Raw genomic sequence first — 23,553 nt, 5'->3', positions numbered from 1 at the left:
CGAGCCGCCGCGGCTGGGCCTGCAGCCCAAGGCCCGCGTGGGCCTGCGCGGGGCTCAGGGCAGCCGCCTGCGCTCCCGCACCGCCGCCTTCTCTCGTGTGGGCCGGGCGGTCACGTCCTCGCGTTCCCCATATTTGGCACTAAGTGCGTTTTTGTTGCGGTGATGGGAAGTGATGAATCCTTATCCTCGATCTCGCTTTCCGGAAAACATTTTCAGGGTGGGAGGAATCCAGAAAGGTCCGGAGCCTGGCGATCTGATGCCTGCGGCTCGACGAGCGAGGCAGGGAAAATGAGTTGTTTTCCTTCGGTAGATGCTGGGGACGGGCCGGCGGTAGGAGTCCGCGGCGAAGCCCTTCGTGGGCCGCGGATCCTGTCTCTGCCCATTGTGCCCTGTGTCGTGGCCGTGACGGTGGCCGCTGTCACTCGACGGGGCCCTGCGTGGGATGCACCGCTTATTTGCAGCCCCACGGCCGCCGCCCCGCTGGATGCAGACTTCATACATTCATCAGATTAAAAGCTCCCTGTTCCGCTTGCTGCATCCGGATGCTGCTCCTGTGATTGCTGGAATTTAAGACATTCTTGGCAAACTTTGCCATTTGATACTTTTTCACTACTCAAGGATGTGCACAGCTATATTTAGAGGGGGGAAAATGGTGTTGGTGGGAGTTGTAACTTGAATAGGTAAACTTCTTCCCGAACAACCTGTCTTTTGAACAGTGATTTAGGACCACACTGCTGATTGGACGCCACTTAAAATAAAGACCATCTTCTGGAATGTCCACTTAGTAGGGCTACAGTTGCACGTATTTTGCGTGTCTTAACAGTTTAATATGATTCCAAAAGAAAGACTGGGTCCCTCTTCCTGGGTGGTTACTTGTAATGCGGAGTCAGTGCCAGTTTTAATTGCCAAGTTGTAATTAGACACTGATTGTGTATTTTCTTTCCCTTTCCCCATGTTTTGAAAGCTATCTTCACAGACCAGTTGCCAACTGGTAATGTGCTCTTATCAGTCTGTACTGTCAAAGAGAGAAACTGTATCTGGGATTATCTCGCCTGCCAGGATAGCCAGTTAACATTCTTAATGTTGTTATACTTTCCTGCTAGAAAGCTGTAAGCAAGTATATTTGTTTCAGGTATTTTGAATATAAAAAAAAAATTATGGTCTGTCTTGGTAGGTGCATTTAGTAATTTTACTTTTTTCTATTATCTCAGAATCAACAGGTCATCTGTGTGATCTCTAACCCCCCCCCCCATTTTTTGTTGTGATGTTGTTAAGTTCTGTCAAGTCATAAGTGACTCAGTGACCCTATGAACGAAAGACCTGGACACTTGTATAACTTTCATCCTTTCTCCAGGTTCATAGGGTTTTCTGGAGGCAAGCTATTTTGGAAGTGGATGCCACTCCTTCTTCCAACTCCCTATTATAGTACTTTTTTTTTCTACCTGGGACCTGAACAGTGTGAACATGTGTCTGAAAAACTTGTCACACTGAAACATTCCAGAAACTGGCAACACAGAGGGGTTGATGGACTCTGAGAGAGGAGAGAACAGCTTTCCTGAGGACCTTTTGTCCAAGCCCACAACCCACAGATGCTCTGTGCATGGTGGGGTAGGACCACGCTGTGTGGACTGTAGCAATAAGGACAAGGACCGGTCACAATGGGGGTCTATGCTGAACATGAGTTTATTGGCTTCTGGGCTCACACTTTCTATTGTTGCTTGATGAAGTTGATCAGCCCATGAAGAATCATGAGATGTTGGTGTTGGTGCTCCCAATCTCAGGTTACATTTTCTTAGCAGCTTGCGTAGCTCCACTCCCCACTGGTCAAAGCTGTTGATGTCCCAGATGACTCCCTGCGTGAGGATCTTATGCTCATACATGGCAGTCAAGGCTCCAAGAATGAATGGTGTCAGCTTAGTGAACACAGTGGAGTTGGTTGGGCAATTTCCTTCAAAGACTTTGTGTGACAGCTGCTTTTCCAGTTCTCTGGACTCTCTCCTGTGGCATGGAGCTCCTTCCAGGCCTCTTCTGTGGTCCTCCCCTTTATTAGGTCCTTAGTCTGGGCTAAGAAGTTGGCCCAAAGGATCTTGTATGATGTAAATTTTATAAAGCTGTAGCTATTGTACTATTCAGAATGGGCCTCAGGCATGCAACAGCAATAATACACAGGAGAAGAAAATCATCTCTTCGATTAATTTCTTATAGTTTTCACACTATTAGTTTACAAATTGAGCATAAATGTTTTTTTTAAAGCATTCATCATATTACTGCCAGTCCTACAGTAATTTTTAATGAAATTGGCTAATTAATATTAATTTCTAAAAGAAAGAAATTTAAACATAGGACAATTTATTGAAGCACTTTGAGTTTAAGAAGTCACTTGGAAGTGAATTTTAAGGAAGAAGCAGTATAGAAAGTTCTGCATCTGAAATTCAGGAGATAAGTGTTATAGTTCTCACTGCCACTTCCTATCTCTGCTTTAGGCCTTCTCTAAACCTTACCACAGATAGTGAATCTTTTCTTTTTTGTTCCTGATTGTAAAAATAATAGCAGTTTGCTTCAGGAAAAAAGCTGGAAGGTAAAAAAGACAACACACATATATACTGGTCATATACCCAGCAGCAGACCAACCTGTTAAAACCCTGTTGACAATTTGCTTTCTTGAGTCTTTTTTCCCCTCCTACATATTTTAATACAGTTGAGAATGTGTAGGGCATAAGTTTTATTCTGCGATTGTGGTTAAAATATCTTCTCATGTGTTTACATTTTGAATTAAAAAGAAAAAAAAAAACCAACATATTTCCCTGAATTAACAATTGTACCATTGTTGGGATTTTAGAACTTTTCCAAAGTTTTTCTCATACAACTAGGGCAGAGATTAATGCCTTTGGGTATACATTTTTGTATTTAGTTTGGATGACTTTCCTGGAATCGAGTCCAAGATGTAGAGTAGCCAGGAGTATAGGAACTTTTAAAGATCTTGATACAACAGATAGAGTTTTATTAGATCATTTTATCCTAATAAAAATAGCCTGCCAGTTTCAGTGTAAAAATTGTTAAAGCCTGGAGTCATGGAAGAATATCCTGAATTACCGTTATCCCTTCTTAGTTCTGATTTATAGTAACTGTAGCTCATTATTAATATAGGAACAGTTAACAAGGCCAAAACTAGCTGATGAATCAGGAGCATCTTTAGAATTTGATTGCCCAGACCACACCATTCTGCTAGAGATTGACTTACTGAGCTCCTTGCTCTGTCTTCCTTAGTGAAAGACATCTGTGCATGTAGGATGGAAGCATGTCCCTTTTTTGGAACCTGGAAGCTCTGCATTGGGAACTCTAAGCCCTCTTCATGTATATCCTTTTTAACCTAATAAGATGAATAATTTAAAATACAAAGCCTGCTCCTCTGCCCAAAAAATTACATTAATTTTCTTGGTCAATATTGGAGAAGTTTGTGAGTAACAGGGCAGACGAGGAAGTCCCATCAAATGCCAAGGTGGACTCAAGAGCAAGAAAAAAGTGTTTGCTTCTGGATGTTGTTGTTTGTTGTTATATGCCATTGAGTCACCTGCTACCCATAGCGACCCTATGTACAACAGCCCTGAACCCTGCTCTATTATGTGCCAATTTTATTGTCTCTAACACACATACCCCATTACTCCAGTCACTGAATTAATCTGTTTCATTGAGAGTCTTTCTCTCTTGCGCTGTCCCTCCACCCTCCCAAGCATGACGTCCCTCTTCAAGGACTGGTCCTTTACTGCAACATGCCCAAAGTATGTCAGTCGAAGCTTCAAAATCCTTGTCTCCAAGGAGCAGTCTGGCCTCCCCTCTCTAGGATGAACCTGTTTGTTCTGCTAGCAGTTCATGGTACATTCAGTACTCTTCTCTAGCACTGCAGCTCAAAGGCTTCAATTCTCCTTTTATCAACCCTAGTCATTGTCCAGCTTTCTGATGTATAGCAAGTAATTGCAAAGACTACAGCCTGGATCAGGCACACCTTAGTCTCCAGACTGACATGATTGCCCTTCAGTACTTTGGAGAGGTCTCTGACAGCAGACTTTCCCAGTGCAGTTCATCTGTCAATTTCCTGGCTGCTTGTACAAAGGGTGTTAATTGTGGAACCAAGCAAACTAAAGCAATGCTTCTGGAAAGAAGGTATGAATTAGCAGTAAGAATTGAGCAGCATATTCCAGGATTGCTTCAAGAGGAGAAAAAGATTGATTTTTGATTGGGAAAAATCTGTGACTTACCCCATTACTAAGTCTCCTTGCCACCAAAACCAAACTTGCTTCCACTGGTTTCTAAGAACATTCTAGGAATAAAAGTGGACCTCTTTTAAGAACTATTTTATCAACTCCTCATGTCATAGCTAATATTACTAGATGAGATAACATGAATATTGAAGATACTGAATTGGAAAGTGATTCACAAGAGTTGAGCTCTGAATTCATATTAAGTTTTAGGAATACATTAAATTTATACTATTTGTATTTTCCTTTTTATGTTCTATGAGAGCTGAATATGACAGAATTCTGTCTCTTTATATGAAGTAAAAATTTCACAGGACTTAGGAAGATACCTTGGATCACAGTATAATTTACTAGCTTTTTAATATTTTGAAGTTATATATGAAATAATGGTACATCTTAAGTGGATATTATCCTGAATTCAGTGAAATAGTACCATATTAACTGGTTTTGTAAGCTGTTTCCTTGAACAGTAACTATTATGATGTTGGATTTTATATTTTAAGTATGAAACATGCTTCAATTCTGTATTAGATTAAGAAGCATCCTGTGGATCTAATTACATTACAGATTTTTACATAAATGCCTCATTCCTTCAATTTGAATTACCAAGCTTTTTTGGGAGGTACTGGGAAGGAAGCCAAAAATATGTCTTTCCCCTTAACATGAAAATAGTTTTTAAATATTTATAGTGAAAACAAGCAAACAAACAAACAAACAACATACAGTAAAACAGCTTGGATGTGTAAAGAGGAAAGCATAAACAATCTCAAATTCTGGACATATAAAAATCCTGCATTGTTATAGGTTGAGAAATGGCCATTCTGGGGAAAGGTACAGTGGTATTTTGGTCTAGGGTAAATAAGTGGTGATTGTGAGTCAGAACTGTCCCTCCAGCCGGTTTACAGAGGCACTTTAATCACAAGGAAGAAAATTACCCATCCTTCTCTTGTGGAGCAGCTGGTGGATTTGAACTTCAGGATTGCAGGGCAGTTTCTTACCACTAGGCCATCAGGTAGTGTTATTCTCAAGATCATTGTGCCACTTATTGTTCATCCCTTCTACCTTAAGTGGATAATTTAAAGAAAAGGAATTAGGCATTTATGTATAATTAAATATGTAGGGAGTGCTTTCTAGTCTAAAAGAATGGCCCAGATTGCCTAATCTAAAGTAATATCAAGCTTGACATTAATAAAACATTTTTTGAAATAAAACAAAATATCTGCACTTATTGTTGTTCTGTTAATAAATCCTTGTATGTCTGTGTTGATTTGTATTTCGTTTGATGACATAATTATTAACTAATTAAAATGACCTTTACTGTTCTTTCTAAAATGTACATGACGTAGTTGGAAATACCTCTGCTGTAATGAAGTGAAACTTAGAACAAAGAACTTGGCTTCTGGGTCTTAACCATGGAAAGAGAAAAAAATATCCCAGGGTGGTACAGTGGTTAGCCGTTGGTGGTGGCTCATAACCAAAAAGTTGGTAGTTCGGAGCTCTTGACAGTCTACTCTGTAAAGATTACAAACACTGCTCCCTCCCAAACCTAAATCTCCTGCCTTCAAGGTGATTCTGACTCACACCGACCAGATAGGACACACTGGAACTGACCCGTGGGGTTTCCAAGGCTGTAGGCTTTACTGAGGCAGATAGCCATGTCCTTTCCTGTGGGACTGGTTTGTTCAAACCACTCATCTCTCAGCTAGCAGTTGGACACTCACCCACTGTGCCACAGCAGCTCCTTTTCCTAAAGCTGTGGGATATTTTTACTCTGAAACACAACGGTCTCAAATCACAAACCAATAACCAAAAAAATCAACAGTAAAACAATGAAAATAGATTAAAATTCAGACTTACTGGATTTAACTTCCTCTAGAATTTAGTTCCAGTTTGTGATGACTAAGAGAAACTTGTTCACAGCTTTAGTTTGCTTGGCTCCACAATCAACACTCTTGGCATCAGCAGACAGGAGATGAAAAGACGTATTGAGATGGCAAAGTCAGGTGTTAGGGACCCCTCCAAAGTACTGAAGAGCAATGGTGTCCCTCTGGAGACTAAGGTGGGTCTGATACAGGCCATGGTCTTTGCTGTCACTTGTTATGCATCAGATAGTTGGACAGGGACTAAGGAGGATAGGAGAATTGATGCCTTTGAGCTGTGGTGCTGGAGAAGAGTATTGAGGGTACCATGGACTGCTAGGAAAACAAACAGATTCATCCTGGAAAGGGTTAAACTGGGCAGCTCCCTGGAGGCAAGGATTCTGACATACTTTGGACATGTTGTAAAGAGGGACCAGTCTTTGGAGAGGGACATCATGCTGGGTAGGGTGGAGGGACAGCGCAGGAGGGGAAGACCCTCTGTGAGGTGGATTGATTCAGTGACTGGGATAATCGGGATGGGTGTGTCAGAGACAGTGCGATTGGCACAGGACAGAGCAGAGTTTAGGGCTGTTGTACATAAGGTCACTATGAGTCGCAAGCGACTCGACGGCACATAACAACAACAAGAGAAACTTAACTTTTTTTTGTTTTATACAGACAAGGTCTTTACTGGGTGTGTTTGAAGAAGATGCTGCAGCCATTTCCAACTATATGAACCAGTTGTATCAAGCTATGCATCGGATTTATGATGCACAGGTAACCCCCATCCTTTTAAAATAATAGCATCTGTCTTGTTTACTAGTGTTTATGTTGAACTCGTATGTTCAACATAAACACTGTGTTTATGTTGAACTCATAGTAATGTTTGTTGAATGGATGCAGTGTTTTGTACCATAGGCTTTGTATTTCAGTTATTAGTGCATAGTGTGTAGCATTACAAAAGTGACAAAAATTGAAGCATTACTCTCCTTCCCAGACACAGTAAGAACTTGACATTCACTGACAGAGATCATCCTTGGCTTAAGATTTGACTGATGAGTTGATACTGTCTCTCCAGAATTTACTTTTGTCCTGTTTTTAATCTTATAGCATACTCTCCCTTCTTGGGTAGAGGATTTGCCCTTTTTGGGTAGAGGATTTGAAAGTAGTTTATTTACTTAGAACGGAGTAATAATAATTACATGTACCTTTAGGGTACGCAGGAGATAAATTGCAGGAGGTTATGACTGGTTGTTTTTTTTTTTTTAAACAGGCCTAAGATTTGAGACCATGTTTATGCAGCCTCATTATAAGTCTTAAGAGCAACCTGAGTCTCATGGTTTATTTTCTTTGGGATTAATTACGTGTACATGTGTCTTCCTCCCCCTCTGCTCCCTGCCTCCCTTTATTTTCACTTCTTTCTAAATTAACGTATTCATTATGTACTTTGAAGTTGCTTTGATGAGGTTATTAGGTGCTGTCATGTGGACTATGACTTAGTGACTGAGTGAACAACAGTTAGAACCTTGCCCTGTTATTTTATTTGTGCTAAGTCTTGAGAGATTTGATTTCAGACAAAACAGATAAAGTTTAAAGATACATTCTTTTTCTCATCATATCCATTACTGAAAACATCTTTTAAAATTATATATCACTCTGCTATATTATAGAAGTAGATTTGCCACATAGTAATTGTATGCTTATTAAGTGCTTATCATATTCTGGTCTGTTTCCAGCCATTGAACCTCTTCAGGTTTTTGCTAAAGTTATATGTGGTTTATTTCTGGCTTTGAAAACATTTCATCTCAGTGCTGAGTATTCTGAAAAGGCCTTCAATAGAAGGCCCCTGGTAGAGTTGAAGAAAAATGTGGAACAAAATTCAAAAGTATAAAAAATACCCAGCTTACTAGTCAGTTTAAAACTGGCAAAACTCCTTAAATGATGGCTCTTAGTCATTCCTTTTTCATGTAACTGAAATCACCCATGACTTAACTTCAGGCTTGGCAAGATAAGCCTACAAGGTGTTCAGTCACACCAGGCAGAGATGCATTCCTTAGAAGATGAAAAGGATAGCATTTGCTCAAAAATAAAACACAGAAGCCAGGAAGGGCTAGGAAAGGACAAAGGGAAATGGCAAATGCTGGGGGAAGTGGGAAGAGTGCTGTTACAGTGTGAGAAACATAATCTTATATGAGTTGTGGAAGAGAAAACAACCCCTTAATTATTTAAACTTTCCCACAAATTACAATAAAAAAGTTTTAAAAAGCTGCTATTTAAGTTTTATTAGCTAAAAAAGAAAACTAAATTGAAAAATGATCAGAAACACACCTGAATTCCTTGACTATTTCCCTTAGATTTGTTTTTCCTCTTAGAGTACTTGGGGAGCTCTGATAGCTTAGCAGATAAGCAGTGGTGTTGTCAACCCAGAGGCAGGTGGTTCAGATGCTCCTTAAGAGAAAGGTGGACGTCCTTCTGTGTGATCTACAGCCTCTGAAAACACACTGAGGGTTAGCTGTTGTTCAGTTCTGATTCATTAGCAGTGAGTTTGTGGTTTGTTGTTTTAATGGTATTTCCCCTTCTGGTGTTTAATGAGGGGTTTAGGAAATATATTGTATAATATATATATTAAGTGATAATAAAGAGAAATGACATAGGGTTCTTCAGGAGTCTCTAGCCAGTGCAAGCTACTAAAAGAAAGGTTGGAAGTTTGAATCCACATGGAAGCATCTTGGGAGAAAGGCCTGACAGTCTACTTCTGAAAAATCAGCCATTAAAATTCGGTGGAAAGCAATTTTGAAGTAGTCTTTATCTTCTAGTTATATGAGGGTAATAAAAATTAGATGTGGCTTTGGGGTAGGGAGGAGATGAATTCATGAAAGGTTATGAGTGGATTTATTTTGTTGTTGAACAGTTAAAAGGGGTCATCAAGATTAGCATCAACTCAGTTGGTCTTGTTTTAAGTCTCTTCAATTAAAATATTTTCTTAACCAGTAATGTACTTATTTCATTATCAATCTTTTTCTAGAATGAACTAAGTGCAGCAACACACCTGACTTCAAAACTTCTGAAAGAATATGAAAAACAGGTACTGTATGTAAAAGCTTTGAGAACTTTTTTAAAATCTGCAGCGAGACAGTGTCTGTGTAGAAAAATAGGATTTCCTCATTAGAATCTTTAAACTTTCCTGCATTTATGGAGGATAATTTGAATGTGCCATTGACATTTCACCCACACGTTTATTTTGAGATAATTTAAATAATTTGATAGATTTAAATATAGACATAAGCTGTCTGTTTTCCCTTTTTTACAAATGAACTGAGAATTGTTCAAGGTTATTGGAAGAAGCAGAGCTAAACGACAAATCTTTTTAACTTCCAGTATGGTGTGTGTTGAAACATATCATGTTAATTGGATACCTAACAAATATTTTAATTCTGTAAATTATACAGTTACTAAAATGACGTTTTAGGATGTCTAAAAAATTTTAGAAGTTTTTGAAAGTTATATAAAAATGTAAATAAAATGCTATCAATTACAAAAAGCGTACCAGCATAGGACCTTTACTTTGATCTCTGTTCCTCTCAGCGTTTTCCATTAGGGGGTGATGATGAAGTTATGAGCTCTACTTTGCAACAGTTTTCAAAGGTTATAGATGAGGTAAGCATTTGTTTTGCTTGAATTAGTGGACTTTTTTTTTTTTTAAGTTGTTCAGGTTGCTTAGCATTTGCTGGGAACTTTTATTATTATGGTTATATGGCTAAAGCTTTATTCCAACAAATATTATTTAAAGAAGGATTTTATTTCTCCATCTGGTGGCCATTATGAAAACAGTTGTTTATGGGTAAAACAAATTGTTTTTCAGGAGTGTACATACCTCTGTGCCATCTCTGCTTTCAATGTTCCATAGGAAACATTAAATATTTTGATTGTGTTACTTGATTTAGGATAGCAGAGAAGCATTAAGCTGTGAGCTTCAGCATGGGTCTTCATGGTTCCTTTCTTTTGTCATCAAGAAGCATCTTACCTTCAGTCTCTGTTAATCCATTTGCATCAGACATCCTAGATCACCTCTTCATTTCCTAAAACAGTCGAAGAAAGGGGGTGAGAAATGTGGGACCAGCGTGTAATTGTTTTGTACGATTGAAATGTAAGCTCTTACTTTTCATCTATTAGATATAGTTAGGGAGCTCTTATAGTGTAATCTGTAGGGAGTGGTGCTGCTAACCTGCACCTCTCTGGCAATTTGAATCCACCAGTGACTCCAACAGCAGCTCCTCAAGAGAAAGGTAGGCAGCCTCCTCTGGTGTGATTTACAGCCTCCGAAACCCCCTGGAGAGTCAGCCATGAGTTGGTTCTGACTTGATGGCAATACATTTGAATTTTTGATAATTAGTTAGTAATGCCTTTTTGAGATCCTGTTAATTTAAAAAGCAATTTAAAGAATATTTATATAATACTTTATAGCAAAATATTATGCCATGGAGATCAATATAAAGGTGTAATACTTAAAGCAAATAGAACTTTATTTTAACTGTATCACATACTTTTTAGTGTTTTCTTATGCTGTCATGTACCCTTAAGTTGAAACTGAGTTGAAACCACCCCCCCCCCCCCAGTTGGTTTTCAGAGGCAGTAAATTATGTGGGAGAAGATTACCCATCTTTCTCCTGAGAAACAGCTGGTGTATTCAGGCTGTGTGCCTTTGGGTTCACAGTGCAGTTCCTTAACACTAGGCCACCAGAGCTCCCTGTTCTCATATTTAATCTATCTTAATTTCCCCCCTTTTCTTTCCCTAAATTTTGTTTAATTTCTGTGACATTAGCGAAATATCTCTATAGTTAGTTACATGGCCTTTTTGGTCTTTTTTTCTTTTTTTATTAGCTTAGCTCTTGTCATGCCGTACTTTCAACTCAGCTTGCTGATGCAATGATGTTCCCCATCACCCAGTTTAAAGAAAGAGATCTAAAAGGTATTGGAACCAAATTTATGTTTATTTTCACCAGCTATTAGAAGATCACTGGTATGTATGAATTACTCTGTACCTTTTCTGACTAAAATCTCTCTCTTTTATCAGTTATCAAACATTTATAGGATTCTTGCTAGGTTTCAAACTAGATAGGAGGAATTATTGATACGAATGAAATGGTTTTTCCCTTGAAAAAGCCTAAAGAGAAAGATGTGTAACTCATCATGTCTTTCATAATTAGAGAATTAATTGATGCAGTGAGACTCAGGGAGGAGTCAGATATACCTCAAAAAAAAAGTGACATGGCCATTTACCAGTGAGGAGGCATTTTCAAGGAGAAGAGAGGTACTGCTCTTTTGGAGGGACTAGGATATGCATAAATATCACTGATTGTCTGTTATACTGTGGTGGCTTGCATGTTGCTGTGATGCTGAAAGCTGTGTCATTAGTATTTCACAGCAGACTACCAGAAGGATATTCCCTTGTGTATTATTGAGTACACACAGGCATTCAACCAAATAGATCATACCAAGTTATGGATAATGACTCAGTATCAGAGAATGTCAAAGATAAGATTGTGGCTTGTGATGCTAAAAAGCTTTGCCACTGGTATTCAGAAAATACCAGGAAGAGGTTTACTTACGTTTTATTGATTATGGTATTCAACCATGTGCATCATAACAAATAACAGGTAATGTTGGACAGAATGGGAATTCCAGAATAATACTTGGTTGTGTTCAGATGAAGCAGTCATTTGAACAGAACAAAAGGATAGGATATGGTTTAAAATTAGGAAGGTGTGTATTAGGTTGATAACACCTCAATGTACCTAGCTGTGTGCTGACCATATAATAAGAGAAACTGAAATAGGAAGAATGTGGCGTCAAGATTGGAGGAAAACTCATCAACAGCCTCTGGTATGCGGGTAACACAACTTTACTTGCAGTAAAATGATGAGGATGTGGAACACTTACTAATGACGACCACCACTGTAACCTTTGGTATGGATTACATCCCAACATACAGAAAACAAAGATGCTCAAAGTGAACCGATAAACATGAAAAAAAGGGAAAAGATTGAAATTATCAAGAATTTAATTTGCTTCAATCTGTAATCAGTACCCATGGAAGCAGCCAAGGACCTCTTCAAAATAGTCTGGAGCAATGAAGCACTAAGATGTGCCTGACCCAAACCATGGTATTTTCTGTTGCCTCATAAACATGTGCAAGTTGATCAGTGATTAAGGACGACAAACGAAGAATTGATGTCTTTGAATTTTGGTGTTGGCAAAGACTTGAATAGATCATGAACTTACAGAAACTGACTGCTTTTGAGTTGGTTCTGATTCACAGCTTTGTTAAGATTTGAGCTGCACATGTTTTTGATGCTGTAAATAGCAACAGAAGACGACTACCCGTCTTTCTCCCATGGAGCTGCTGGTAGAATCAGATGGCCATAGCAGTGCAGCTGCCTGTGTACTGTACTCCCTTGGACCACCAGGAGAAAAACAAAGTTATCTTGGAAAAAATGCAGTCTGCATGCTCCTTGGAGGTGAGGATGGTAAGACTTTGTTTCACATACTTTGGGCATGTTATCTGGAATGCCTTGTCCCCTGAGAAAAACATGCTTGATAAACTGTCAAGGAAAAAAAGACCCTCAACAAGATGGATTGACATCGTGGATACAACAGTGGACTTCAGTACAGCAGAGGTGGGGAAGGTGCTGTGGCAAGGTTTCGCTCTGTTGTACCTTCTGTTTAATCTTTATTAGCTGGACCTGACTTAACAGCACCTAACAAAGAATGCAAACATAATGGATTGTGAAGATACTGAGGCTTGCTAAGAGATGTAGGGAAACTCTGCGTGTCTGTAAAGTTGAATGTGCAAGACATGGCAAGAGATGAATCTAGAAATAGATTGGCTGGGACTAAAGATTGGATTTGAGTTTCTGAGCAAGGAGAAGCCATTGCAGATCTTTATGGAGTGGAGAAACATTGCTTTGTTTTTGGGTTGGAATAGAGTTAATTTGAATGGAGTTAATTTTATGTTCAGGATATTGGATTATGTCAATTAGTTGTAATATGACAAGGTCTGATCAGGGATAGTGAGACACGGCTGGAGGTATGTGTAAGGCATGGAGAGGCAGGAGATAGGAATGCTAGTTCTTCCAGCAGCCCACTATTTAATAGTCTTTAGATCCCTTCCACTTCATTTCAGATTACTGAGAGCTTTATAGAATTGACTTTGCTTTGTCATTATCTATAATCTTAGACAGTCATACAGACTTTCTGTAAAATACCTAGCTAACACGATACTAGTGGTTAGATAGTGTTTAATTTATATCTGGAATAAAGACATAGTATCTTAGAGATGGAGTTAGTAATTTTGATAATTCTCAGAAATGGTTATTTCTAGGGTCAAAATAAATATTTTTGCTTACAGTCTAAGAGACTGAATATAATAATATGAATCTTATTTCTCATTTACCATTTGAACTTACTAAGTGATTTATGAAAAAATTAAGTTTGATTCTGGCACTAAGTGAATATTTGCATACCTTAGTATTTGAAGTAAATTTTGTTTTTTCTGTCTTAATACTAATTTATGTCTGGTAGAGTTAATGATGGTATAGCTTGTTAATAGTTTTTAATATATTCTCTAGGCTATTCTCTGGAATAACACAATAAAATATTTTTAAATTGAGAGTATGAATATTATTTGGGGTTTTAATTGTAGCCTAAGCTGTAATTAGTTTTCCAAATCAAATTTATTTCACAAATATGGTAAGGTTTTTTCTTACTTTTTTTCAGAAATACTGACACTAAAAGAAGTGTTTCAGATTGCTAGTAATGGTAAGCCCTCAATACATGAAACAGTTATTTTTTAGAAAAATATACTTATTTATTGATGTGAATCCTTGGCTAGGTTTAATATATTGCTTCCTAAAAATGAACTTAACAGCTTATGTGAATATTATTTAAATGTTGTTACTGAAATGGTACTGTTTATAAGAAAATTTAAAAGGAAATAAAATAATGTGATTTACTGTCTTCCTAACACCCAAGAAAGCGGTGTCCCTTCTTTATTTGCTATGTTCTTTTATTAGTAATTGCTATTTTTGTGTTTAGAATTACTTTTTTGGAGACGTTTTGGTTACAGTGTTCTTTTAAAAATGTTTTTACTCATTTGATAAATGGAAATTTCATTTAGGGGAAAATTACCTGTTGGGAACTTGTGGATGGAATGATCATATAGTAGAAAATTTCCATCTTGCTTTCCTCTGTTTGCTGAAAAATACACATGTAAAGACCACATTTAAATTCTGCAGAGGCTCATCCTTAACAGTCATTTCTGTTTTCCAGATCATGATGCTGCAATTAACAGATACAGCCGCTTGTCCAAAAAAAGAGAAAATGATAAGGTGTGATGCATTCCTACTCCTTCTCACTACAGCTAGTGCCTGTTTCATCAGGTGGCCTAGGTTTTCCTCTTCAAGAACAGTAACTAGGAGTTACTTTACTTACTTGCTATACTTAGCATTCTGTCACTCTTAGTTTATCCTTTCCTTGTAGCTGATTTAAAGCTTTTCTGTAGGATAGAAATAATTAGATAATTGTTGGTCTCTTGAAACAAAATAATTTTCTGCTGCTACAGTTTTTTTTCTTTTGTTTAAACTATTTGTGAGTGGTACAGTTTTTGATACATGTAAATGCAGCTATTAGAAAAGTGTAATTGATGCTCACTATAGTGACATTTCATCTTTTTACTTTCTGTTTTGATAGTGTTCTAATTTTTCTGGTTTTATTTTAGCACATATATATAAAGAAGTGCCTCTGGGAATATAGTAGTCATAAAGTTGAATTGTTGCATACATAATTCAGGGAAATTTTGTTATGGAGCCTTCTTTATTTACAGAAAAAAATATATATACATATTTATTTCTCCACATAGTAGAATTTAGAATTACTTTACTACAGTTGAAGAGACATGCTTTTAAGTAAAGATCAAAGAGCAGGATATTAACAGGTTAATCTGGATATGCCTTAAGATGCCCTCTCCACTCAGGGCCTAATCCAGGGTGTGAGTGAGATGATGCCTGTGCTGGGGACTTGTCTGCAGCCTTGGTTACATTTGCTGTTTGGGTCACAGGATAACTTGTGTGGGCATCTACTTGTAGATCAGGCTTCCAATGTAGTAACTACCGGGATACAGTAAGAGAACATTTCCCACAGTTCAGAGCAAAGACTGTATATGCTGTCAGTTTTGAGAGGTCATATTTTTTTGGCTATAGTTGCTATATCTTTGTTTTCAACAATCTTGTCTTTCAAATTATTTCTTTCCATTTCTAATTCATAGATGATTTAATGGTATAGATACACGCATTTTGAGATCTGCATTATTTTAACTTTTGCTTGGAGAAGTAATTAAAGATTATGGGCATACATTTTGGTAGAGTTTCTAGTGCCTGACAACAGTATTTATATAAAAATCTTTCATCAGTTTAATTTTATTTTAGAAATACTTATTTGTTAAGTACATACTTTACATAAAGCAGGATTTTAGTTGCCAGAAGGAAACAAAACTCATGGAAGTCTTCCTGGGAAGGCAGGTGCCTAAGCCAACGTGCTTGGTGAAGAGAAGGCATTGATTACCACCAAGTTAAATGGAGGAATGGACACCTTTACAAAGTGCTGAGAGGGCAGCAGCTAGCGTTTATTGGTGAATCTTGAAAAGAGGCAGTGGGCTGAAGCACAGCAGAGGATGTAAGGTTGGCACGAGATTAGGACGGGTTTAGTTCTGTTGTGTGCAGAGTTACTCGAGTCAGAGCAGGCTCAGTGGCAGCTGAGCACAGCGTCACTTTGAGAGATGGGATTTGCATTACATCTTGACAGGTGAATGGGAAGTTTGGGATCATTGGAGAGCATTTATGGAAGAAAAACCAGCTGATGTCACACAGCTAGTTAAGGAAGCTAGATAAATTTGTTATTTCCCTATAAAAAATGTTCATTTACAGAATGATTATATGAAAAAGAATATGAATAAAGGGTAGTGTGAAACACAGTGTATATGAACTTTGTAAGCAAACCAGTATAAAATAAAAATAAAAGGAAAATGCTCATTTATAAACTAAACGTTTCTAAGGATGAATATGAGAGTATGACACAGGAAGTTGTAAATAAATTCTGAAATGTTGTCTTTATGATGTGAAGATAATTGTTTCACTGTGTCTGAAGCAGATGTATGATGTATGTGAGGAAGCACGACAGAGATTATAGGAAACAAGTCGTTGGGGGCTAAATTACCGTGTCATTAAAATATTTGGGGGGGTTAAGTGGGAACTCTTCCAAGAATTCTAAGCACACTAATAAAACTATGAAGTTATGTAAAGAAGAAAACAAAAGGTCCAGACTAAAGAAGTTCAGTTGAAAGATTGTGAAATAGTTTGCATAGGTGTAATGATGATCTAAGCTAAAGTTGTTAATGATTATCTATTTTTGATAGATATTTTATAAGTAAGATAAGACTTATGAAAGAAGGAGGAATGAAAAATGAGTCTTAGATTTTAAAATTTTTGACTGGATTTTGTAGTAGTTATGTGAGCTTACAAACATGTGGAGGAGCAGGCTTTGTGGAGAAAATAAGTCTGTACAGTTTTAGCATTGATACTTATACACACGTGGGCACGCATGTATGACAAAGAACACACGTAAGCACACGGGTAAAGAGCCCAGGTGAAAATCGACTGCTTCTGGCACTCCACAGAGTAAGGGATAGGAGTTAAATGTTTGGGAGTCATTTGTGCATTGGAATATTGTTGGCATTTGATGAGACTTTCACATAGTAGGTACATGGTTCATTTGTCATCAGAATAAGTAACCGAAAGAAGCGCAACTATTCAGTGTTGGGTATAGAAGCAGGGGAGAGAGAACCAGGAGGAGAGTGATATGTTGTGAACATGAAGGTCAAAGACTGATGACTAACCCGATAGCAAAGAAACCTGTGCCTCGCTGTGCTAGCTGTCTCTGTCATGCTTAATTTAGTTATTGTACCACTCTGAGTTATGTGCAGAAACTCTGCTTTTAATAACATTTTTAAAATGGAGTAGTTAGTAGTAAATTCAGGAAATATAGTTATGAATTTCAAGTTTATGGACTAGTACTTGCCCTTTATTTTAGCTTGAAATTTGTCAGGTAGTGTAAGGATAGCATAGGATAGGACAGGGTTCAGATCTTTTGTTCATAGGGTTGCAATGGGTTGTCCTTGACTCAGTGGCACCTAACAACAATAACAACATACCCTTTAACTTATGTAATAAATATACCCTCATATTGAAATTATTATACCATCCTCCAATCACAGCAGTTCTTCCACCTTTACCTTTACTTGCTTCATGGGCAGCTTTTAAAAATAATGAAAAAGGCTTTGAGCCTTTTCTTGGCAATAAAGCCCGACAAAGGCACTGGTTTCAGCTTACCTTCAGATTTAACTTAAAGACACACTTGGAGACAGATTTCGTGTGTAGCCCATGACTGTTTTTACGGGAAAGCCATCTAAGTCACTGTCTTGACTTGGAAGGATTTCTCAAACATCAGAAAACAGTGAGGCTTTGCACCCTTCCTGCTGATTGACCTTTTCCTTTGGAGACCCTTCCTCGCAGCCATTACTGAAGATAATCCAAAATTATCTAAATAATAGAATTTTTAATCTTTTTGTTCAAAAGGTGAAATATGAATTAACAGAGGATGTGTACACTTCCAGAAAAAAACAACACCAGACCATGATGCATTATTTTTGTGCATTAAATACTCTTCAATACAAGAAGAAAATAGCATTGTTAGAGCCTCTACTTGGATACATGCAAGCTCAGGTGAATATTATATTAGATTTTGGATTATAAGTGTCTTAAAAATCTTACATCAAGGTTCATGTTTGTATTAAATATAAGAGTATTGCAAAGTACTCACTTGAATTTGGGTTTTAAAAAGTAACTTTTGGCGAGCTCTGGTGGCCTAGTGGCAGGAAACTGCACTGCAATCCCAGAGGTGCGCGGTTCAAATCCACCAGATGCTCTGCTGAAGAAGGAGGGACAATCGCCTCCTGTACCAGTCAGATCCAGTTTGACGGTACACACATAAAAAAAAAACCCAAAAAACTTTTAAGATGTCATCAGATTAATGCTTTGAGGTAGGTGGGGAAATGGTTGTCCTTGCACGTGAAGACTGAAAATATTTTAGGCTGTCAGAACCCACCTAACTGTTTGTTTAGACTTTGTCCATCACAGTAGGGAAAAGGGACAGGTTATTAAGTAAAATTCTGGGGTCGCACCTATAAGTGGTGCTTCCATTCATGCTTCATACAGGGTTTGAAACTAAATTCAAAGGTTTGAGTTTGACTCTCATGCCCCTTAGGTTTTTTTGGGGGTTTTTTGGACAGTGAATTTGTTGTTGCTAGTTTATTTTTAACTTCATCCCCCCAGGTTCTAGAGTGAAAATTTTAAATGATTTCTAAATTCTCAAAGAGTCATTTGACAGAAAGTAAGTTAGAAAATACAGTTTGAATAATAAAAAATATAAGACAAGGTATCAGACCCTTAATAATCATGAATTAAAAGAAATTTGCATATTCTTTCAAATATGTGCCTTTATGTTATTTCTTGCATAGAGACTTATTTATCTTTGTAGTAAACATGAAACTGTTTATATATGTGATTAATTTTGGAATGTTTTAAAACTTAGTTCCCAGTTAAAATATCAGATGCATGTATTAATGAGTTCAAAAGGAATAAACATGTATAGTGAAAATGAAATCTCATTCTTTCAGGGGCCCTAAGGCCAGCAGATATGTTGGAAACAACACTTTATTATTTATATGTTTATGTTTTTATTGTTTTTAAAATGAAACTACTCTGTACTTTAAGAGATTATTTATGTGACCTATTTTAAGTATGTGTTTTTCTCTGTGTGTATGTGTATGTTGTTTATCCTGACTCCTTTGCCTCAGATAAGTTTCTTTAAGATGGGTTCTGAGAATCTCAATGATCAGCTGGAAGATTTTTTAACTAATATTGGGACAAGTGTACAAAAGTAAGTATTTTCTTTCTTAAAATTGAAAGCTAAATTATAAGTGAAAAATTATCAGCTAAATGCCACACTCTAAAAATATGTCCCATTTGATTTCCTGAGGGACCATTTTACCTGCCATGAGAGAGTTTCTCACATGGCTCATGATATTTCTTTGGTTTTTCAGCATTTTTTCAACAGGATGTAAACTCTTAATTTTACAAAAGTGTCAATTCTGATGTTAATTGTAAACTGGGTTTTATGTCTGAATAGAAATATAACAGCAATTATCTGTTAAATGAATTTATTTAAAAATTCTAAATAATGGGTAATGACTGAAAGATGACTAAATAACATCCTACTTTCCAAGTCGTGAAAGACTAAATTGGAAGAAAAAAACCATTCCAGTCAAGTTGAAAAGTCTAAATGATGATATAGTTAACCTGAGGGATGGAAGGAGATGAAAATGATTGTTGTTATAAAGGCACTGTATAGATCAGTTTAAAAATTCTCCATCATCTAGCACTAAGACAGTAGCTTTTTAATTTGGCATTGTTTAAAAAATAAATTTGAAATAAAATATAGCTGTCTTAGAAGGTGTTTATTGCATTATTTCTTTTCTTTATGAAAATAAGTAAAAAACAAATATACACATAAAAGTGGTTGTGAGGGAGTGCTGTGTCTGCCACAACTGGTTGTAAATAATCTGTTTTCTGTGTTAGTGTTCGCCGGGAAATGGACAATGATGTGGAAACCATGCAGCAAACAATAGAGGATTTGGAAGCAGCCAGTGACCCATTATATATACCTGACCCAGACCCCACCAAATTCCCTGTGAATCGAAACTTAACCAGAAAGGCTGGCTACCTTAATGCCAGGAAGTAAGAAAACGATTTTTATGGCTGTGTATAAGCTATAGCAATACCAAATGAATGTAGTATGTTCTTACTGTTGTCTGCCATATAGTTGTTTTGTTTTCTTTAATTTAAAAAATTTTATCTGCGTGAAAAAGTTTATAAATCATGCTGAGTTTGAACTTTCTTAATATTATTAATACTCATGTGAACTTTTGGACATATGCTGTAAAATACACTTTTTTCCCCTAAGTAAATTTTCAAGTATTTATTGGCTAAAATAGAATTATAAAAAAAATAGTTTTAATATATCATTACTATGGCAATACTCATAAATATTTTCTGTCTTATTTAAAAAATATATGTGTCAGTTTTTACCTGAATCTCAGTTGGTGCCCGAAGATACAGTAAAGCAAGCTTTTAAAAGAAAAATATGTTCTTTGGTTTCTAATATTCTCCTCTGGATATTGAACTGTAACCTTTACTTTATGAAACATTTTCACTGTTATAATTTGACTGTTTAATAATTTCTAGGGATGTTTTCAAAGTATTTACACACAAGAGTCAACATGTATGAATTTATTTTAGAGGCTGAAAAGCTGTTTTTGAAATCATTCCTGCTACCTTCGTGCCATTATTCCGACCTAGTACTTTGTGATATGTTCTATTTTTTTGACTGTAAGTGGTGAGGCGATGCCAGATGTGGTGTTATATGAAAGTGACCCTGTGCTTTTTTCATTTAGTAAAACAGGTTTGGTGTCATCAACCTGGGACAGACAGTTTTACTTCACTCAGGGTGGAAATTTAATGACTCAGGCTAGAGGGGACGTAGCAGGAGGCCTGGCCATGGACATAGACAACTGTTCAGTGATGGCTGTGGACTGTGAAGACAGGCGGTACTGTTTTCAGATCACCTCTTTTGATGGAAAAAAGTGAGTATGTTCTTCTAACACTAATAAAATCAGTAATATTTTAAATTTCCAAAATGTAAGCTGATTTCTTTCAGAAATGTAATAGATGTGTTATAATTTTCCTTTAATCTTAGAAAAATGAGTTTATTTTTCCTTCTCACTGGATAAATGATTCCTTAATTTTTTTAGGCTGACAAAGTGAGGTCCTTGACCTTGACATTTATGTGATAAGATGCTGATTTTTGTGTTCAGAGAATGCCATTGAAAGTCCTGTATGACATGGGAAAAGTAGAACAGATTAGTAGAGAAAGTCCCAATTCTGTTCAGATTCTGGATTCTCTACTTACTGTAGACTTCATAGACAAAGCTTGGTGCCTTACATTTCTCTACATGTCAAATGGTTAGGGAATCCTATTGCCCTACTTTGTATGTTGTGGAAAGTAGAAATCTAACACATATAACATGCCTAGCATATAGTAAGTGCTAGTAAATAGTGTTATTTAAAAATATTAATGAAATGTTACAATGAGATTTCAAAATTTCTATCAATATAAACCTCTAAAGTAGCATTTAGAATACATTTTTCTTCTAAATTTTATTTATTTTGTTGTCATTGAGAATATGCATAGCAAAGCATATGTCGTGTCAGTTCATCTGTTCCTGCAGTTCCATACAGTGACATTGATTCTGTTCTTAGTTGTGTACCCATTACCACCCTCCTTTCCTGCATCATTCCTCCTCCATTAACATAAACTCACTGCTCTTTAAGGTTCTTGTCCAATCTTTTGAGTCACTGTTGCCAGTTAGATCCCATGTAGGTTGTTCTTATAGAGCATAATATTCCTGTCAGAAACTTTGATTTTACAAGGACTTTTGGAGATACCTTTGATTTAAGGTTTAAAGATTATTTTAAGGCAGTATTTTCAGAGGTTTATCCACCCTCTCTGGTTCCTGGAAGAGCTGGTGGCTTAGCGGTAAGGAGTTTGCTACCAATCTAAAGGCACGTGGTTCAGACCTACCACCTGCTCTGTGCAAAATGATGGCCAATCTCCTATGTAATTTATAGCCTCTGAAAACCCTTGGACGGTCAGCTGTAAGATGTTTCACACTTTGGTGGTTCTGAACAACATAAATTCATACTTATATTTCCCCCTCTTTTAATCAGAATTCTCCTATAGACTCTTTGATCAAAGTGTACAGTAAAGGGTAGCCAGGAACCATATAGTGCTGCTGGTTCCATGGCAGAGGAGGTAGCTATGCATGGAGGTAGGGAGCCACACAGTCCATAATCCTTTCCTGGTTTCTAATCGCCTTCCTCTGCTGCTTCGAGTGAGTAGAAATCAGTCATCATGCTTTCATTGTCCACTTGCAAGCTTTTAAGACTCTAGACACTCTGTAGTGACCTTAGTAGTAACCAGAAGCACTGATATATTACTTTGCCGGTTAAATGGGATAGATATTCCATGAAACTGTGATCCTAAAGCTGTAATCCAAGGAACCAGATCTCATATGTGTTTATTAATCAATTCAAATGCTATAAATCTTACAGTGTTTGCTTGAACATAAGTAGCCTTAGCTGTTATAAATATACACTATATGATACCATCTTTTTAAATTTATCAGGTTGTGGCCTAGCCCATAGAGAGTTGTGCTGCTAACCCAAGCGGTGAACTTCTCTGGCAATTCAATCCATCAGGAGTTCCCTAGGAGAAGAATGAGCAGTCTCCTGTGTAATTTTCAGCCTTGGAAACCCCTTGGAGGGTCAACTATGAGTCAGTTCCAACTCAAAGCCATTGAGTTGAACTCTGTGACCTAAAGTATGACCTATCTGAAAATTATCCGTATACACTAAAGAAGAATATAAATTTGAGTAGAGGATTCTATAGCTGTCTGTTAAGTCTAGTTGGTTGATTGTATCTTTTAGGTCCTCTCTCCTTGTTGATCTTTCTAGATGTTCTATGCAATATTGAAAGTGGTATATTAAAGTCTTTCTTATAGTATTACTTATTTCTTCCTTCAATTCTGTGTTTGCTTTACATATTTAGATGCCCTAATATTATCACAAATGTGATAATGGTTGCCCATGGTGGACAGTGTTTGGTGGAACTTCTCAATTAAAACAAGTTTGGAAGCAGGAGTGGCATCCACTTCCGAAATGGCTTGCTTCCATAAACTCTGTAAACAGTGCTCAGGCCTTTCGTTCATAGGTCTGTTGCTGAATCAATTACAAATAATAACACCTCTCAGAGTAGAACTGCCACAAAGGGCTTCGTCAGTCTTTTACAAAAGCAGACTGATGGTCTTAACAAAAGCAGACTTACTTTTTTTCCTGCAGAGTGATTGATGACCTTTAACCACATAAAGCAGTGTTTTAATCCAGCACTGCTTTGGCTGGATATTTAGTGCATATATGCTTATTATTGTTAAATCTTCTCGATTGAGCCTTTCATCAATGTGTGATGTCCATCTTTATCTTGTCTGACAGATTTTGCCTTAAAATCTGTTTTGTCTGATATCGAGATTGCTACTCCATTTCTCTCTTGAGTCATTTAGTCCATATACATTCACTGTAATTACTGATAAGTTATTTTTGCTATTTTGCTTTTTCTGTGTCTTATGCCTTATTTTCTTTGGTACTTTGTACTCT

The 23,553-nt window shown here is 37.1% G+C and overlaps 1 protein-coding gene across 1 annotated transcript in view; it reads left to right on the top strand.

Moving 5' to 3' along the window:
- Nucleotides 1-23,553, top strand: part of APPL1 (adaptor protein, phosphotyrosine interaction, PH domain and leucine zipper containing 1) — a 40,738-nt gene that overhangs the window by 240 nt on the left and 16,945 nt on the right. Inside the window, exons 2-11 of the mRNA XM_006892212.1 lie at nucleotides 6,794-6,892; nucleotides 9,141-9,200; nucleotides 9,701-9,772; nucleotides 10,997-11,084; nucleotides 13,892-13,933; nucleotides 14,444-14,502; nucleotides 17,803-17,949; nucleotides 19,083-19,165; nucleotides 19,864-20,022; nucleotides 20,739-20,927. Coding sequence (XP_006892274.1) covers nucleotides 6,794-6,892; nucleotides 9,141-9,200; nucleotides 9,701-9,772; nucleotides 10,997-11,084; nucleotides 13,892-13,933; nucleotides 14,444-14,502; nucleotides 17,803-17,949; nucleotides 19,083-19,165; nucleotides 19,864-20,022; nucleotides 20,739-20,927 — 998 coding nt within the window. The remainder of the gene's footprint in view (nucleotides 1-6,793; nucleotides 6,893-9,140; nucleotides 9,201-9,700; nucleotides 9,773-10,996; nucleotides 11,085-13,891; nucleotides 13,934-14,443; nucleotides 14,503-17,802; nucleotides 17,950-19,082; nucleotides 19,166-19,863; nucleotides 20,023-20,738; nucleotides 20,928-23,553) is intronic.

Source organism: Elephantulus edwardii, unplaced genomic scaffold, assembly GCF_000299155.1.
Source record: "Elephantulus edwardii isolate Elephantulus edwardi_28Jun2011 unplaced genomic scaffold, EleEdw1.0 scaffold00113, whole genome shotgun sequence".
Taxonomy (NCBI): Eukaryota; Metazoa; Chordata; class Mammalia; order Macroscelidea; family Macroscelididae; genus Elephantulus; species Elephantulus edwardii.
Note: the sequence above shows the minus strand (reverse complement) of the source record. Positions and strands in the feature narration are given on the sequence as shown.